The 18,710-nt window shown below is 42.2% G+C and overlaps 1 protein-coding gene across 4 annotated transcripts in view; it reads left to right on the top strand.

Moving 5' to 3' along the window:
- ECPAS (Ecm29 proteasome adaptor and scaffold) overlaps positions 1 to 18,710 on the top strand; it is an 85,717-nt gene that overhangs the window by 51,126 nt on the left and 15,881 nt on the right. For all 4 annotated transcript variants that reach the window (XM_066613627.1, XM_066613625.1, XM_066613626.1 and 1 more), the window contains 15 exons: positions 930 to 1,053; positions 2,467 to 2,612; positions 3,195 to 3,249; positions 7,748 to 7,862; positions 8,684 to 8,752; positions 9,049 to 9,166; positions 9,597 to 9,764; positions 11,007 to 11,086; positions 12,122 to 12,227; positions 13,801 to 13,848; positions 13,982 to 14,103; positions 15,021 to 15,171; positions 15,491 to 15,556; positions 17,314 to 17,403; positions 18,429 to 18,495. In XM_066613627.1, coding sequence (XP_066469724.1) covers positions 930 to 1,053; positions 2,467 to 2,612; positions 3,195 to 3,249; positions 7,748 to 7,862; positions 8,684 to 8,752; positions 9,049 to 9,166; positions 9,597 to 9,764; positions 11,007 to 11,086; positions 12,122 to 12,227; positions 13,801 to 13,848; positions 13,982 to 14,103; positions 15,021 to 15,171; positions 15,491 to 15,556; positions 17,314 to 17,403; positions 18,429 to 18,495 — 1,525 coding nt within the window. The remainder of the gene's footprint in view (positions 1 to 929; positions 1,054 to 2,466; positions 2,613 to 3,194; positions 3,250 to 7,747; positions 7,863 to 8,683; positions 8,753 to 9,048; positions 9,167 to 9,596; positions 9,765 to 11,006; positions 11,087 to 12,121; positions 12,228 to 13,800; positions 13,849 to 13,981; positions 14,104 to 15,020; positions 15,172 to 15,490; positions 15,557 to 17,313; positions 17,404 to 18,428; positions 18,496 to 18,710) is intronic.

The following is an 18,710-nucleotide window of genomic DNA, read 5'->3' as shown; positions in this document are numbered from 1 at the left end:
AATGAGGTCATTAACCTGGAAGTGACAACATGGCCAGAAGTTACCTCATCCTGCAGGAAAATTATTAACACCCCCATACAACAAATTCAATTAATTAAATAACCCTCCTAACCCTCCCAAGTAGTTGCTGATCTGTTAAAAAAAAATTCCCAAACATTCTAAGGCTGTAATCCTATTCACACTTACTTAGGAGTAAGCCCCATTAACTAGCATTGTTAAAAGCATATACATAGTAGCCTGTTAAAAATATAGATCTGTAACATTTCCCCAAATGCAGTCACATTCTATGGTAGTATTAAGTCTAATATACTAAAAATAAAATATACATTGAAATGAATGGACACCCACCTAAAATTTGCTTGCAATCCACCTAGTGGATTGCTTAGGCTGCTTAGTTAAAATGGCTTGAGTCTTCAAAAATGTGCTGCTTGCTAAGTGAAAATGCCTATGGTTATAGGATTATTTTTTTCTAAAGACATTTATGCGAAAGTCTTCCAAAGAAGTTATACTGGTGGGACCTTGATATCCGTGGGAGATCAATTTTTGGACACCTCCCCCCCCCCGATACAGAAAACTTCAGATAATCAAATCCATGATCTTTGGCGCCTTAAGCCCTCTGAAGGTGACTGAAGTGGTCACCTCCAGAAGGCTTTCTGAGGGGAACCTGCATTGAGCTAGATCCGTGGATACACAATCTGTGGATATGGAGGCCCCACCTGGATAAAGTTTTGTTGGGGTCAGGGAATTGCCATTCAGGTGTCACTGATTTAAACACAGGAGTGAGCTGATAAATTTCATCCAGTAAGTTTTGGTAAAGAGTACCATATCTTCTGTATTTTACAGAAGTTACAACTTGTATTTTTCTAGGAAAGTAGGTACTTGCGAGTGAGCAAGTTGCAATTTAGTGCTTTCCTTTTGTTTTTTTTCAGGCCAAGCAAATTGAACTCCAGTTCACTGTTGGTGAAGCTATTACCAGTGCTGCAATAGGAACAAGCTCAGTAGCTGCCCGTGATGCATGGATGGTAACTGAAGAAGAATACACCCCTCCTGCTGGTATGTCTGGGTGTGGGTAACATCTAGAAAACCTTCAAAATTCTTCTTGTGCACATAGTGCTTTTTCCTAAGCTCAGTTACAGTCTGGTATCAATGAGAACGAATTTGTTCTGTTTACTTTCCCTCCCCTCACAAGTGCCACCTTATGACTCACTTGAAATTAAGCCTTCTGCTAGCACCTTGCCTTTTACTATGATGTGATGGAGACTTCATGATTGGCAGGAGAAAAGCAGTATCTACAGGGAACCCTGATTTCTCAATTTGTGTGAAATCTGTTTCTTCTGACTATTGTGGACTTCTTTTCAAAGCTCATTGATACTGGGCCTTATTCAGCAAGGTCATAAGCCCATGCTGAGCTTTAAATTTGCATGTAATATGTGTATGTGCTTTGCCTAATAAGGATCTTCTTTCACAAAAGTGGAAACACATTGCAGACCTAGGCACAATGTAATCTACTTACTCTTGTGTGTTGAAGGCTGGGTGCTGAGGTGTCTATGTGCACAGACCCAGAGAGCAAGGTTCATGTGCCACTCTTACTACTGGGGTTACACATGCTTGAAGCTCATGCGACATGCAATACCTTTGTACCCAGCTCTGGGCAGTCATCAAAAGTACTTCACCCTCTCACATAGTGTTCCGGTTCCTGGACCAGAGACATTTCAATAATATCTGGATCTTCCTGTCTAAATGGTCCAGAGAGAGCATGGTTGTTGATGCGGGGAAGGTTGTGTGTTTACATTCTGGGGAGCATTCCAAGGTGAGGAAGGGCTAAGTGAAAAGTTCATGGAATGCCTTTGTACCCGAGTCCTTCTTGTTCCCTCACAGCCTCTGAGATGTAGCCTGGTGAGAGCTTTGAGGAGCTAATATTCTCTCTTTGCAGGGACTAGTGCATAGAGCTGCTAAATTTAGATTGCAGTCCTATACATATTTTTCTGGAAATATGTACCATTGAATTTAATGGGACTTTCTTCCAGGTAGACATGGATAGGACATGCTGTTATAGAGCATGTCTACATAGAAGTAAGTCCCATAGAATTCAGTGGGGTATACTTGCAGGAACATGTGTCTAGGATTGCAACCTTTGGAAAGAAAATGGATGCTTAATTTCTTTGTGAGAGTAGTGTTTACAATAAGATCATCCATGTGGCAAGATCTATATAGGTAATATTTAATTTTGGAGGCAAAAACAATGTTGGATATCTACCAGTCCTGTTTTAAATCCCACAATTGTTCTGGGAAAGTTTGTTGCAGCTTTTTTCCTAAGTACATATGAGACGCCTGTATCCATCAGTTCATATTTGGACAGAACATTAGTGAAAGCTAGAATTTTCTTTTCCCCCCACTCTCTTTAGTTTGTAATTATTTTGTCTCTTTAATGCTCTCATCTGTCTCCATTTGTTTTAATTACAATAGATGTGAAAGTGAATGATGTTGTTCCCTGGGTTTTAGATGTCATTTTAAATAAACACATTATCAGTCCCAATCCTCATGTAAGGCAAGCATCCTGCATCTGGCTTTTGTCACTGGTGAAGAAGTTGAGCACCCATAAAGAAATTAAGGTAGGAAGAAAAAGTAATCAGTCTATCTCTCCCTCTGGTTCTGCAGTGTTAATTTTTTATATCCTCTTGCTCTGCCTTTTTTATCTCCTTTTGTTCTTTTCTTCTGTATTTTGATTTTCTACTTTTTTTTTTAAGTGCAGCATCTGGTTACATAAAAAAAGATAGGGAGTAACAATGCCTTTTGGTTTTTATAGACATGTAATTTTATCTGAAGCTCACGTGAATGTATAAGGCTTTTTGGTTGGATTCTCATACCTTCTTTCATTCACACTGAAGAATGTTCAGATTCCTTGGCACTTCCCAATCTAACTCTCAGTCAGTTCCCTTTTCCTTCTGTGACAAATGAGCTGATTTTGAGGCAGTATTCTCTTTTTGTCTGATCAGATGTTACTTTCCTAGAGAGGAAGCCTAAGCAGTAGCGTAGGGAATGAGTCTTGGTCTTGGCTATGAGTCTTTTAGAATCAAAAGAAGGCAAATCTGAATTAATGCGCCATTGGGTTTTGTTCGTTGTTTTTTTCTTTTTGAGAGAACAGGTCCAAGAATACTGTATGCTTAAAGTTCACTCTTTTTCTCTCCCTGTAGTCTCATCTCAACGAGATTCAAAGTGCATTTGTATCTGTTTTATCTGACAGCGATGGTAAGTAGACTACACGTTCACAGTTTTGCCTCTTGATTGAAAACAATCAGGTCTTTATGGAAGTTAATATTCCATAAAGTTAATATGGAAGTTAATATATCTTTAGGAAATAGAAGTTAATATTGGGCATTGTAAGTGGAAGCAAAGCTCTTAATGCAGTTGGGCTGCAATGCTATACGTGTTTCAGGGAATAAGCCCCATTAAACACAGTGGGGCTTTCTTCTGTGTAAGTATGCATAGAATTGCCCTGGAAATATTTGAACTTCTTAACTTTTCCCGATTCTTTCCTTATCCATTAACAATGTCATCATCCACCCTGTTGAATAGGCTCCAAGCATTGGATTCATCTTTAATTCCTCTCTCTCCTTTGCTCCCCATATTCATTCCATCACCAGATCCTATAGTTTATCCTTTAACTATTGTATTGGCAACCTTCAGTCTCGAAAGACTATGGTATCGCGCTCTGAAAGGTGGTTCTGGCACAGCGTCTAGTGTGGCTGAAAAGGCCAATCCGGGAGTGACAATCCCTTCCACACCGGGAGCAAGTGCAGTCTGTCCCTGGTCTGTCTCCCTGGCTATGGGCCTTCCTTCTTTGCCTCTTAGCCTCAGACTGTTGGCAAAGTGTCTCTTCAAACTGGGAAAGGCCATGCTGCACAGCCTGCCTCCAAGCGGGCCGCTCAGAGGCCAGGGTTTCCCACTTGTTGAGGTCCATCCCTAAGGCCTTCAGATCCCTCTTGCAGATGTCCTTGTATCGCAGCTGTGGTCTACCTGTAGGGCGCTTTCCTTGCATGAGTTCTCCATAGAGGAGATCCTTTGGGATCCGGCCATCATCCATTCTCACGACATGACCGAGCCAACGCAGGCGTCTCTGTTTCAGCAGTGAATACATGCTAGGGATTCCAGCACGTTCCAGGACTGTGTTGTTTGGAACTTTGTCCTGCCAGGTGATGCCGAGGATGCGTCGGAGGCAGCGCATGTGGAAAGCGCTCAGTTTCCTCTCCTGTTGTGGGCGAAGAGTCCATGACTCGCTGCAGTACAGAAGTGTACTCAGGACGCAAGCTCTGTAGACCTGGATCTTGGTATGTTCCGTCAGCTTCTTGTTGGACCAGACTCTCTTTGTGAGTCTGGAAAACGTGGTAGCTGCTTTACCGATGCGCCTGTTTAGCTCGGCATCGAGAGAATGAGTGTCGGAGATCGTTGAGCCAAGGTACACAAAGTCATGGACAACCTCCAGTTCATGCTCAGAGATTGTAATGCAGGGAGGTGAGTCCACATCCTGAACCATGACCTGTGTTTTCTTCAGGCTGATTGTCAGTCCAAAATCTTGGCAGGCCTTGCTAAAACGATCCATGAGCTGCTGGAGATCTTTGGCAGAGTGGGTAGTGACAGCTGCATCGTCGGCAAAGAGGAAGTCACGCAGACATTTCAGCTGGACTTTGGATTTTGCTCTCAGTCTGGAGAGGTTGAAGAGCTTTCCGTCTGATCTGGTCCGGAGATAGATGCCTTCTGTTGCAGTTCCAAAGGCCTGCTTCAGCAGGACAGCGAAGAAAATCCCAAACAAGGTTGGTGCAAGAACACAGCCCTGCTTCACTCCGCTTCGGATGTCAAAAGGGTCTGATGTGGAGCCATCGAAGACAACAGTGCCCTTCATGTCCTTGTGGAAGGATCTGATGATGCTGAGGAGCCTGGGTGGACATCCAATCTTGGGGAGAATCTTGAAGAGGCCGTCTCTGCTGACCAGGTCGAAAGCCTTTGTGAGATCTATGAAGGCTATAAAGAGTGGCTGTCGTTGTTCCCTGCATTTCTCCTGCAGTTGTCTAAGGGAGAATACCATATCAGTGGTGGACCTGTTGGCTCGGAATCCACACTGCGATTCTGGATAGACGCTCTCTGCAAGTACCTGGAGCCTCTTTAGTACAACTCGGGCAAACAGCTTTCCTACAACGCTAAGGAGAGAGATGCCGCGGTAGTTGTTGCAGTCACCCCTGTCACCTTTGTTCTTGTACAGCGTGATGATGTTTGCATCCCTCATGTCTTGAGGTACTCCACCTTCTCTCCAGCAGAGACAGAGGATTTCATGCAGCTCAGTGACGATGATCTCTTTGCAGCATTTTAGGACTTCAGCAGGGATGCTGTCTTTTCCAGGTGCCTTGCCAAAGGCAAGGGAGTCCAGGGCCACGTGAAGTTCTTCTAGGGTTGGTTCACTGTCAAGCTCTTCCAGCACAGGCAGGCACTCAATGTTGTTCAGTGCTTCTTCGGTGACTACATTTTCTCTGGAATATAGCTCAGAGTAGTGCTGCACCCAGCGTTCCATCTGCTGCGCCCGATCCTGGATGACCTCGCCTGTGGCAGACTTCAGAGGGGCAATGAGGCAATGAGGGGCCTTTAACTATATTGCAAGAATAAAACCTGGCAACAAGTCTACGTAATCTGGTAGTTTACTTCCTTGACTAGGTTTAACGCTACCGGTGTTTCTTCTGCATCTTTTTTTTTAAGGTTGTGAGTCTTTTGGGTTCAGGGAGCCAGATAATGATTTTCTTTTCCTATGTAACTGCTTTGTGAACCACTTTTTGTTGAAAAGCAGTATATAAATATTTAATGATATGGCTGCTTGTATCAGAAGGGATTGTCTATCCCATATATTCCTCCTTGGCCTTAAGTTGTTACCTTGCTTATTGTTCCTTCTTTTCAGAAAGCACATTTGCAGATGACTACAGACCTTCTCTGTTATTACATTATATGTTTATAATTCTTTTTACAGTGAGTTTTACATTCTCATACCATTTAGGAAAATTGTAAAGAAAATACAGGTGTGCGCCCCTTAGTGATGTTCCAGCTAATGCCGGGATCATGTATCCAATGACCATATGTGGTCATCGGGGACACGCACCCCTTGTTACGTGAAAATCCCCTTTTTCCTTTAAGTTGTGATTTTCTCTATATATCTGGTTATGTTACTATGGACTAAAATATCATGCAGGCTAAACTTCTCCTAGCACACAGGCCACAATCAAGTCAAGTCACAAGCTCATGGTTACACAACCACCACCTCCCTATGGTCACACATTATGGGAGAAAGTCTGGCATCTTAAATCATTGTTTAAGTGTCTCCTACATTACTATATTCATTGTATTGTTTTAACCCAATCACTGTTTAAGTCCTGTATGCAAACTTGAACTGCCTTCTTGGGTTGCTGATTCACTGTACTGTTTAAGTTCCCCCAGCTAGGAAACCAGCCATAGACCCCATTGAATTTTGCTGATAAGGGACATCCTGATCCTTTCAATGTTTTACACACTCCAAGCACCCTGCTGGGTGGTAGTAAGCAAGTTACCACCCAGCTCAGCAGTGTCAGAACCCCTTTTAAGTGAGGGCTTCCTCTCACATGCTCTCTCTGGCTCTCTCTCCAAGGACCAACACATCTGTGTTGTGTCAGAGGGTCCTCTTTGCAGGACTCTTCTCCCCCCCCCCAATCCAACTGCTCTACAGGACAGGTAACTATTTTGCGCCTGGAACTCTTTCCCTTCTACTCCCCCCCCCTTTCTCTCCTTCTCTCCCCATCTTTAGTTAGCAGCTGGGTTTGGCAGATCAGGGACCCCTAAAATCCTTCCCTACAACCTTTCTTTTCTAATTTCCTCGGATGCACCAAATACTCTTTACACGCAACCACCATGAAAGCTAGGTACACTGGATTCAAGTACTAGGACCAAGAAACATACACTTATCATTTCTCCATGTGCATTATGTTTACCTTTGTGCTTTTGTAATAAAACTATAATCTTTTATTGAAAGTTGTCTTTCTCTCAGTTTCCTCTTTAAGCAAAAGGGAATTGCTCTGCATTACGCCCTCTTGTTATCCAGCCTGCGATCCTAAGGTTCCAATAAGGGCAGTGTAATAATTCCCCTAAACAAAACAGCCCTTTTAGTAACACCCTACCCTGGAGGGTTATCTGAGCCTCCCAGAGGCAGCACACCCGAGTACTGCCTCTGCAAGGCTCAGACTGAGGGAAATTGTGTCTCTTGTGCAACTTCCAGTTTCACAGAGGAAACCGGAAATCGTGAGAGATGCAATTTCCCTCAGTCTGAACCTTGCAGAGGCAGTGCTCAGACATGCACTGCCTCTGGGAGGCTCAGACCTTCTGGAGGGGAGCGGAGCAGAGTATCCCCTTCTCTGTGGAGGGTCTGCATTGCGTCAAGCGCTGCTTGATGACAGGGACTGCGGTCCCAATCCCCGTTGTTAAGTTGTGTATGACTGTAATCTTTAAGGGAAGTTTTGCTTTCATATGCAATAGAGGACTGTCATGATCGCTGCAGCTATCCCTGATCTTGGGTTTGGAGTTTCTGTATTTTTATGTTTTAAGGATTTTTTAATTGTAGTTTTTAATTAGCTATTTTGAAAGCCTTGATTTTTCACAAATAAGCAATTTATGGATTCAGTAAATAAGAATTCAGTTGTGATTCCCTCTTAGTTGTAATTTTGTTTTGTGTTTCTTATAGAACTCAGTCAAGATGTTGCTTCTAAAGGCCTTGGTTTGATATATGAGCTAGGGAGTGAACAAGATCAACAGGAACTGGTTACTACGCTTGTTGAAACCCTTATGACTGGGAAAAGGTATTTTGTGCACCCCTTGTTTGTTGCATTGTTGGAGGGAACAGGGAATCTGTCAGGGATTTAAGAAGCAGATCTTTGAAAATAACTGATGTAAATTTGGTTTGACCCCATCTGCAGTTTTGTAGGAGAATTACTAAAGGGGGGAAGTAGTACATGGATTCATAGTGTGCAATCTTTACCTGACATAATGAAGCTTATTCAGTACAAACTGACTCCTGCCTTCTGCAGTTGACACACCATAATTTGAATTGAAATAGGTTTTCATCAGGGAATGTATTTGACTGGTAACCCATTCCTAAACATGAATTCGTGGGGGCTGACTTCTTCTATGTTTGCTTAGAACTGCAGACTAAAATTACTGAGTGTGAAAGATCTGGATTGACTGTAGGAGACTGAACTGAATAACCGTTTCTTCTAGCCTTACTGACAAATAATTACCCAAACAAACCTATTTACAGCTTTGTGCCATTTTGAATGTTCACTATATATGTATATTGCAGATCAATCCCCTTTGAAGCAGCTAAAATATTGTCAAATAGCTAATCAGGGAGATTTTGGTGTTTTTGAAAGTGTGCTGTGCACACAGAACTCCAGGTTTTAAACTAGAGAGGGGAACTGCACAGGCAAGATTTATTTCCTCATAGGGTTCCCTATCCTACTGGGGTCCGTATATGGAAACCTCTGTTCCTGCATAAAAAATGTCCCTTAAAGACATATCAGTCTCTAAGAGAGTACGGCTAGGGAGTAACTATTAACTGTTAGCAAGTGTTATAGTGACTGGTTTTCGGGCTTTTGCCTACAAAAAGTGCACTTTTTTCCAGAGTCAAGCATGACGTGAGTGGGGAAACTGTGGTATTTCAGGGATCAGGCCTTGGCAAGACACCAGATGGGTAAGCTCACTGATAAATCACAATTTTTACACTTTGTATTTATATTTGGAAAATCTTTCCTGGATTTTTTTTCTCATCTAGTCCAAATCTGACTCACTGGGTTTGCTCACTAGCTTTTACCATGGATTTTTTTTCTTGTTGGAGTTGTGAAAAAGTAATTGTTGCAGAATTGTCCTAAACTATGGCCAATATATTATTTTAATGCCCTCTATAGTTAATGCATGCTTTGGTAGTAACTTCTGTAAGTCAAAAGATAAAATAAATTACATTTAACTTTTCATTTCTGTTTTCCCAAGCCGGGGTCTCTCTACATATCAGGAACTTTGTTCACTTGCTAGTGATCTCAACCAGCCAGACCTGGTGTACAAATTCATGAATTTGGCCAATCATCATGCAATGTGGAACTCTCGGAAGGTAATGTTTTTATGGCTGTTAAATGTAAATGACACAACCAACATGTTGCATAATAATGTGTGTGTTGAGAATCACTTTGAAGGAATTTGGTCCTGTGATCTGACCTGTATTATGAAGTTCATGATTGTAGAATTCATATATAATTGGAATAGACCAAGAAACCTTCTAACCCACTAATCCCTTTGGGCTAACCTATGCAGTCCAGACCCCAGAGAGCACACATATTGCACTCTGCCCAAGATATTTGTAGTATATAGGCTTCCTCTCCACATACACTCCATACGTCATAATAGTGGGCATGTAACTGGTGTTGAATATTTCCTGATTATCATCTAGTCTCCCATACCTCATTTGTAAAATGTGAGCAAAGATGATAAATTGGTCTACTAGAGTTTTTCCCATTCAACAATATTATTGTTTATTTTCTCAGGGAGCAGCGTTTGGTTTTAATGTGATTGCTACCAAAGCTGGGGAACAACTGGCTCCATTCCTCCCTCAGCTGCTTCCTCGCCTCTATCGTTACCAGTTTGATCCCAATATTGGGATTCGGCAGGCTATGACCAGCATTTGGAATGCGCTCGTGACTGACAAATCTGCAGTAAGTGAACCTGAGGGAGTTGTAGGAACTCAGTGCTTGTTTTTTTCATGGCGCAATCATAATTTCACATTAGGCTGGTGCAGGCCTAATGCACCTAATGCCTGCGCCAGCCTACAAGTATTGCGAACATGCTGTACAAGTAATTTATAGATAAGAAATTCCCAGTTTTTTCCTATGCAGATAATATTTTCCATATAGGAAAAAGAATGCACACCAAATGTATACACTCAGATGCAATGAATGTACACCTGACTATTTCATTGTATGTATGTATGATAGGTTGTGGCTTCCAGTGTTTTATACATGCAGCAAAATAGAGGAGTGTGACTGCCTCATGAGAATAGCCACTTACAGCCCAATCCTATCCCCTTTGCCATCTGTCAATACAGCAGTGCCAAAATGACGACTGCTGAATTCTATGGCAGTCCGGGAGCTCTCCTCTAGGTAAGGGAACAATTGTTTCCTTACCTGGAGGTAAGCCTTCATGGTGGGGGTGGGTCAACTCGGACCTATAACAGCTAAATAGCTGTTGTAGGTTTGCATTGCCCTGTGCCACAGAATCGGGCCTGAAATTTGGAATTGGGTTAGGATATTGGCAGCGCCATTGCAGCTGATCCTGCCCACTCTTGAGAAGCAATCTGCCCATCCCCCACCTACTCGCCGCCTTGTTCTTCCCCCTCCCCGCTTCCATTCCTCCCTCCCACCACTCCCATCATCATCCCTGCTCTGGTGAGTGGGGAATCCACTGGTGGTGGGTGCAGGAAGACACAGGCCTTGAAGACACAGGGTGCAGGCCTTCCCTTCAGCACTCTTGGCAGCACACTAACTTGCGTGCTCTCAGAGCACTTTTCGTGACATTCTGATTTCTTTATGGTGGACAGCACTGTGCAAGTGGCTCACCACCATCAGGCAGCAAGGGAAGGATTTGGCCCTTAGTTTTGTGTAAGAGTTATCCCCTTTCATGTAGGAAAGTCACTGAAATACTTTCTCTTTTGGACGTGATATTCCCTGGTGGATTCTCCTTTGCATTGTACTTTTAGATTTTTTATCCTGTTGTTCAGATGGAAAGGTTTTGAAGGCTCTAACTCATGAACAAGAACAAGAACTCATGATTTACATTTCTGTTTAGCCAGAATTTTGCAATTGGTTCCATACAGATAGTCCACACTAATATTGGTATAAGATGACAGCTTTCAAGGTACAGATGCTATTAATGTTTACAGGTGACTTCTGTTCCATTAGGTGGACAAATATATGAAAGAAATACTTGATGATTTAATCAATAATCTTACAAGCAACATGTGGCGAATTAGAGAATCAAGGTGTGTATGAATCCAGTTGTTGTTCAAAGAAAAGTTAGGTGCTTTGGAAGAACCACATGTGTATCTTTCCAGCACTGTATAGTTTCAAGATTTTTTAAGTAACTATAAAGGATAGACATTTTAAGAAGAAAAAAAGCCAAAAGCCTAGCACTAAAATACTAAGCATGCATACTTAGATGCATCCTAGTGAAATCAGTTTTATCAGTTTGGTTTAAGATTAAGATGGCATGATTCTAATAAGTAGGCATAAATGACACATTTATCTGAGAATGACCTAGAGGGGTGAGTGCTGCTTTCTTGGAGTGAATTCTCCCTTCCTGCCTTTAACCCATTAAGGACATGGTATAGAAAAACCTTTAAAGTTTGCTTTTGTGGGGGGTGGAATCCTTGTCAGGGGACCTAAATTAAGAGATTTATGCCACCAGAAAATATTCCAGATGTTTTCATACACCTGAAACAAAAGGTTGCTTTTATGCAACTTTGGGACTTGCAGGGGTCAGAAATCCCATTGACATGCATTGGAGCTGTCACAGAACATTGCTTTGACTTGCTTTGGAATATTACAGTTGTACAAGAAAGGATTCACAGCACACTTCTATGCATGTCTACCCAGAAGGTGGTCCCATTGGTCAATAGGGCTTACTCCCAATAAAGTCTTTAGCTAGTATAACCTGTTGACTATGTGGGGGATGCCTGTATATTAATGTTGGTTTTAGTTATGAGCCTTGAACCAACACAGATAACCTATGCTTTTGAATTATTCCAAGAACACTTTTTGTAGGGAGATGGGAACTTTTAAATTGGATTCAGTTGTATTGGTAGAGATTTTTGGCCTAAGAGGTCTTTCCCTCTTGAGGAAGTTGCTTTAATCTAGACGTTATTTCAGTCCTTCAAGTTTAATAAAAAATGTCTTGGTTTCAAGAAACTGAATGTTTTGTTATAATATATTACATGAAACTTACATGAAATATATATTACATGAAACTTTATATTGCTAAACTATAATTAAAAAACCCCAAACCCCTCTTGTTGCAGCTGTCTAGCCCTGAATGACTTGCTGAGAGGAAGACCCTTGGATGACATTATTGATAAACTTCCAGAAATATGGGAAACTCTCTTTAAAGTACAAGATGACATTAAGGTACTAAAATATATATACAGGTATAACCTAATTGTCCATGGATTTTTCATCCACAGTTTTATCTCAATGCAATGATAAGAGACTTTCAAATCAAAGGAAAAAAAGATGTTTAACAGCCTCATTAATGGGCAAGAGGGCTGCCAGTAGACAATCCACAATCATTCCCTCTCCAGGCACTTAGAACAGCTTCACTCCCAGGCAAGCAACCCCTCCGTTCCCCCAGTGCATGTGAAAGAATGCAAGTTATTTATCACCACCTCCATTCTTTCCCTGCGCTGGGCTCCCAAGGAAGGGGGAAGGGAGGGGGTTACTGCCTCGGAGTGAAGCCTTTCTAAGCACCTGGAGAGACTGCTTGCCTCTGTGTGCTGACCTTTTGTAAGGTGAGGCTGTTCTTAAATTGCTGAGCAAAAGGATATTGTTTTTTAAATGGATTTGCTTTAGTGCAATATTTGTCATCCATATCAGTTCTAGGAATGGAGCCCTCACAAATAACAAGACTCATCTTGTAATAACTGTAAAGAGTTTGCTTGTCTTGGGTCTGACCAAGAGTGATAAAATTCACATTTATTTATTTATTTATTTATTTATTTATTTATTTATTTATTTATTTATTTATTTATTTATTTATTTATTGTGCTTGCATGCATGCATACAGGTATTTATATACCACCTTTCTTTGGTCGTCAGATTTCTCCTCAGACTTTAATCCAAGGTGGTTTACATAGGCAGGCTGTTCTAAACCCCCGTAGGGATTTTTACAATTGAATAGTTCTAGTCTTTCATAGAACTCCTCGTTCCAGCTGAATTCCTTCCTGGTCTGGCCTTTCTCTGGCCTCTCTCTGGCTCATTTATACTCTGCTTGGAATTTCAGCCCCTGCAGCAAGTTTGTCTGCATGTTATATCACTTCCTACTCGCAAAGCTACTGTTAGGTTCTAACAATACATGTAAAGTAAAATAAAAAGTAAAAATAACAGGGCATCCAGTCACAGGTCAGTATAGGTGAACTTGTTTCTGCAGTTGGTAGCAAAACTATTCATGCTTTCTGCAATCATACAAATCTAGTTGATTATATTTGTGTGGAACACTGTTAGAACTCTAGGCCAGTGATTTTCAATCTTTTTCATCTCGCGGCACACTGGCAAGGCACTAAAATGGTCAAGACACACCATCAGCTTTTTGAAAATTGACAAGGCACACTATTCTGTCAATTGGGGCTCACATCCCCTAATGGTCCTATTGATAAAAGACCCTCTCCCAAATTCCCGTGGCACACCTGTGGACCATTCGTGGCACACCAGTGTCCCATGGCACAGTGGTTGAAAATGGCTGCTCTAGGCAGACTGTGTGGAAACATTTAACTGTCTCCCATAAGACACCCTCATAATTGATTGACTTAACGTGAACTTTTGGGGCTCCTCTTGGCTTCCCACACAAGCAGCTGAGGTAGTTCTGTAAGCATGTGATGAACATGGAATAGGGATAAACAACTTTATGCTTATTGCACATAGTGACTTCTGCTATATTAAAAGCTTAAGCAAAACCTTTTTTCGCCTCCCCTTTTTTCTTTTTCAGGAATCTGTACGAAAGGCAGCAGAATTTTCCCTGAAAACTCTTAGTAAGGTAAATTTAAATTGAATTTGTATGAATAAGGGCCATTCCATTGCTTCCAGCAGAATTTTACCTCCCATAGTGGCATATGTTTCATTCAAGAAGCAGTGATGAGTTTATTGTGTCTTTTTTTTTTTTTTTTGAGGTGTGTGTGAAGATGTGTGACCCATCTAAAGGGGCTGCAGGTCAGAAAACAATAGCTGTACTGTTGCCATGCCTTCTTGATAAAGGAATGATGAGTACGGTGACTGAAGTGCGGACCCTTAGGTATGTTCTCTGTCCTCCATTCTGCCACATTCCCCCCCCCCCCAATTTTTAGTTAAGTATTTGGGAGCCCATTCAGTTGGAGCAGGATTTTTCCCCCACTTACAGGTTTTAGTTGAAATAAAATAAGCAATCCCACAATCCTATGGTGTTGGAGAAAATACAGTACTTGGAATGCAGGGGATGACTGCATCAACTTTGTGTTCCAAGAGCTGCTATAGCCACCTGTGGGGGGCCTCTGACATCCCTTTATCAGCACTGCCTCAGTGGGGGGCAATATTACTTTTCCTTGCTGCTAATGCTGAAAAGTACATGAAGCAACCAAGCACTGCCAGAGGGATGGAAGGGGGTGCACACACTGTGGCAGCATTACGAGAGAGTTGGAAGAGAGTTTTCTGATGGAACCTGAATGCTACAGTCACTTGGAGGCTTCTGATCTGAGAATGAGGTTCTATGTGATTCATCTGTCAGATATTGCTTAGTGTTCCACTTATGTCTGAGGCAGCTTTCTTTTAGCTAACAAGGACTAATCTCTACGTTAGTGTCCTTTTTCCATGTAGCTGCACAGGTACCATCCCCTGTTGGTTCTGGTTTTCATCTATTGTAGCTACACTGAAGCCAATGTAGATTGCATTGTATTTGAATTCTCCCAACTTTGATTGCTTTGTATCAATAGGTTCTCTCAACTGTATGCTGTCAAATTCAGAGTAGGCTTGCTAAAGAACCAATTTGCTCTAGCAACACCTTGCTTGCTACTGCTGCTAGGTGCTCTTAACTCCAAACGTTATTCCTTATATATCTGGTAGAATCCTATTTGTGCAGAGAGGTTTCATTTCTGGAGTTGTTGATTTTTTTTTTTATAACACATTGAAGAAGTCGTTATACCTTAGCTTGTTCTTTTCTGTGCCCTTTTTTTGTAGCATCAACACCCTGGTGAAGATCAGTAAAAGTGCTGGGGCCATGCTCAAACCACATGCACCTAAGCTCATCCCAGCTTTGTTGGAGTCACTGAGTGTGCTAGAGCCCCAGGTGCTCAACTACTTGAGTCTCCGTGCAACAGAACAGGAAAAGGTAACAGCCCAACAGAGAAGCTCACTGAAGACTTATAAAATCCATTAGATATAAAGAAATGGCATCAGTTGCTGCATGTTGGAGGTTTCCTAGGATAGGAGTGCACAAACATCAAGTTGAATGGTACATAGAATTGTCTGCACTATTTAAACTGCTGTTTTTCTCTCATTTGAGGGAGGGCAAATGCATATTCTTGACTTTGCATAAGTTAATTGCGTGTAAGATGCAGGCCGACTATATGTACTTTCTGTTGAAAGCTGGAATGCATCAATTTGATATCTCATTCTAATTGTTTCAATTTTTGTTTTGTGTCCTTCAGGCTGCAATGGATAGTGCAAGACTCAGTGCTGCTAAATCCTCTCCCATGATGGAAACTATCAATATGGTTGGTAACTTACTTAAAAATGGGGTATTAGTGTTAAGTTGGGTAGGGGGGACTTAACGTTCATCTGTAGTTTAGGACTGCTTTAGGTGTTTTTGAGATGCAATCTTTTAGGTGATTGTGATTGGCTGTAAGATTTTACTCAATCTTTCTTTGGCAAGCTAAGGGCCCAATCCTATCCAATTTTCCAGTGCTGGTGCAGCCATTCCAATGGGGTATGCACTGCATCCTGTGGTGTGGGGGTAGTCACAGAGGTGGTCTCAAGGTATGGGAACATTTGTTCCCTTACCTTGGGGCTGCATTGCAGCTGCACCGGTGCTGGAAAGTTGGATTGGATTGGGCCCTAAAGCTGCTATTGCTGGCAGGAGGGTGTTCAGCTCTAGGGAAGTCTCATTTTCATGGAAGATATGAGTCACAAAGCCTGAGCTCACAAATCCCTATTAGCCTTCCTCTCTGTGACAGGGATGCATGGTTTCCATGAATCTCCTAGAGTAAGCCTCAGGGGATGAAAAATGGTCATCTTTAGAGAAAGAGAGCCAGAACTGTTTGGTGGTTCTTTCTCTGAGTCTTCCTTCTGCTGGGCCGTTTCTATACTGCACAGATGTTCCTCTCTGTGGGTTCAACACTGTAAATCACACGTTATTGTCTTGATACTGAAGGGATCTGAGGCAGCATCTTTCCACCTTTTGGAGTGCATCATAATTTAATTCAGCAGTCAAGACCACCCTAGAGTGCTCAGGCCCCAGCTCCACTCATCATTTGAAGGGCTGTGCATCTGAACTGTGCTCCTCAAATGATGCACCTCGTCTTTTGAAGGGCTGTGTATGCCACTAGTCTGGAGCTTAAATACTCTAGGCAAGAAAGGTAGGAAAGAGTGCAGACTTGAAGCGGAGCATTCTAGCTATTCTTCCTAACCTAATATAGTGGCTAGGTCTTATATGAGACAACTGGATGTCTCTTCCGTATTCCATGCTCCTGACAACTGCGTTTTGAAAATAGATTGAATAGTAGTTATAAATAGCATATAAAGCACTTCTACGTGGAAAGCTCTGTATAAAAGTGGATGTGTTAAATCCATCTGAGTTCTAACAGCTGCTGCTGCCCTTTTCCCAGAAAAGCCAGTTGTAGGCATATAAGTATTCAGGCTGCTGCTTCTTTTTTGCGTGCTTCTTGTTTTCCCCAAGTTGATAAGAAAAAGATATTGATGCTTTGGAACATGGAGAAGCAGAAGAAAGCCAAATCAGTCTTCCCTTTTACACATTTTCTTTATGTGTAAATGCTTTTTAAACATAGGAAGCTGCCTAAACCAAAAGTCACATTTTTCAGCCTGAAATGGCCATTGTGAAACCCGCAGAGGCCACAGGTGCATGTGCGTGGCCTCTGCAGGCTTGAGAAAGCCCTGTAGAGGCGACCATAGCACAGTTCCTGTTGCCTTCAGAGGGTTTAAAGAGGCCGAAACAGCAGACTTCCATATCCTGTTTTTTTGTATCCACGGGAGTTCCAAGAATGGATTCCCTCATGGATACCAAGGTGCCATCTGTATGTGTTTTATGATTATAGGCATGAGAAAGATGCCTATAAGGATCCTACAATTTCTAGGGGCCTGTAACAGCATACTCCTTTCTTCCTGTTCGTCTATAAACTAGTAGATTGGTCCTAAGCATTCCAGTGATGCCTTAGCAAGTGGCTTGTGAACATCATTTATGTTACCAGTCTTCACAGTTGTGTGTTTCTAATTTCAGTTACTTTTTTTAATGTAGTGCTTACAGTATTTGGATGTGTCTGTCCTGGGTGAACTGGTTCCTAGGCTATGTGAACTGACGCGGAGTGGAATAGGCATTGGTACTAAGGTATGCTTGTCCTTTTAGCAAGGCTGTGTTTGAAGATGGATGGAGATGAGAGGCAGACTGAGGTGCTAGACTGAATTTTAATATTGTTGTGAGCTGCTTTGAGTGCTTTTTGGAGAAAAGCGGGATAGAAATCAAATGAATGAATGAATTCCTCATGTCCAGACTTAGGCCTGATTACATTATCTTAAAAGTGAGCATGATGAGTTGGACCCAGAGATGGGGTTGAAACTATGGATTGGAATTGGGACCAGAGGCTGGTCAAATGCACCTGGGCCACAGTTTTACACCCCTACTGAGTGTAGTCTCTCCTCACTTTCAATTTTCTGGGAAGACTGCAATTGTGGAGTCTGCAGGCTCTATTATAACAAATAATGGCAATGTGGGTTTGAATGTGGCTTGCAGATCATGTACCAAGTCAAACTGCTGGAAGGAATGGCTAACAACTTGTATTTTGTGTATACATGTTGAGCCTATTTATTTGAGGAATTTCTATTCGTGAATCTGGCTCAATGCAGGTCCCCAGGACCTGCGTAAAGCCAGACTTGGCCCCACCTAAGCCTTCTGGAGGTGACCAGAACTGTGCCCCGGTTGCCTCCGGAGGCTCTTCTGAGGCCCATGGAGGCCGTGTGCAGCCTCCACAGACCTCAGAAAGGCCTCTGGAGGTCCTAGAAGGGCACTTCTGGTTTTTGCCACCAAACCAGAAGTGTCCTTCTAGGATCTCTGGAGGCCTTTCTGAGGCCTGTGGAGGCTGCACGCGGCCTCTATGAGTCTTGGAACAGGTTTGAACATGACCAGAGAAAGGCTTTGGTTGCATTCGGAGTTTGGTGAACCCCGAATTTCGTGTGACTTTGTTTCATGTGAAATTTGGTATTCCAGCAAGGGTTCCAGGAATGGAATAATGAGGGTCCACCTGTATACTCAAAGGTATCTGATTCAGTGGGGTTTTCTCTCAAGTAAATGTGCATAGACTTGTAATCTGAATCTTGGCAAAATGTGGTAAAAACTGGATTTCTTTCTGTTTTTAGGGTGGCTGTGCTAGTGTAATTGTATCACTAACAACTCAGTGCCCCCAAGACTTGACACCATATTCAGGTAGGGTATTTTTTGGCATTACTGTTTTTGTTAATGAAAACAATGATAAAATGAAGCTTGTACCCCACTTTTCAGCCTAACATAGCTAGTTTCAGACTAGATAAAGCTAGTTGGTTCTGTGGAACAAAACAACTCCTGGAAACCAGACCTGCAAATTGTTGCTTGGGGTGGGGCTTTCCATTGTTGCTTAAATCCTGACCAAGTACTTTACCGTC

Source organism: Tiliqua scincoides, chromosome 2, assembly GCF_035046505.1.
Source record: "Tiliqua scincoides isolate rTilSci1 chromosome 2, rTilSci1.hap2, whole genome shotgun sequence".
In the NCBI taxonomy this organism is placed as follows: domain Eukaryota; kingdom Metazoa; phylum Chordata; class Lepidosauria; order Squamata; family Scincidae; genus Tiliqua; species Tiliqua scincoides.
This window is presented reverse-complemented; position numbering and strand designations above follow the sequence as displayed.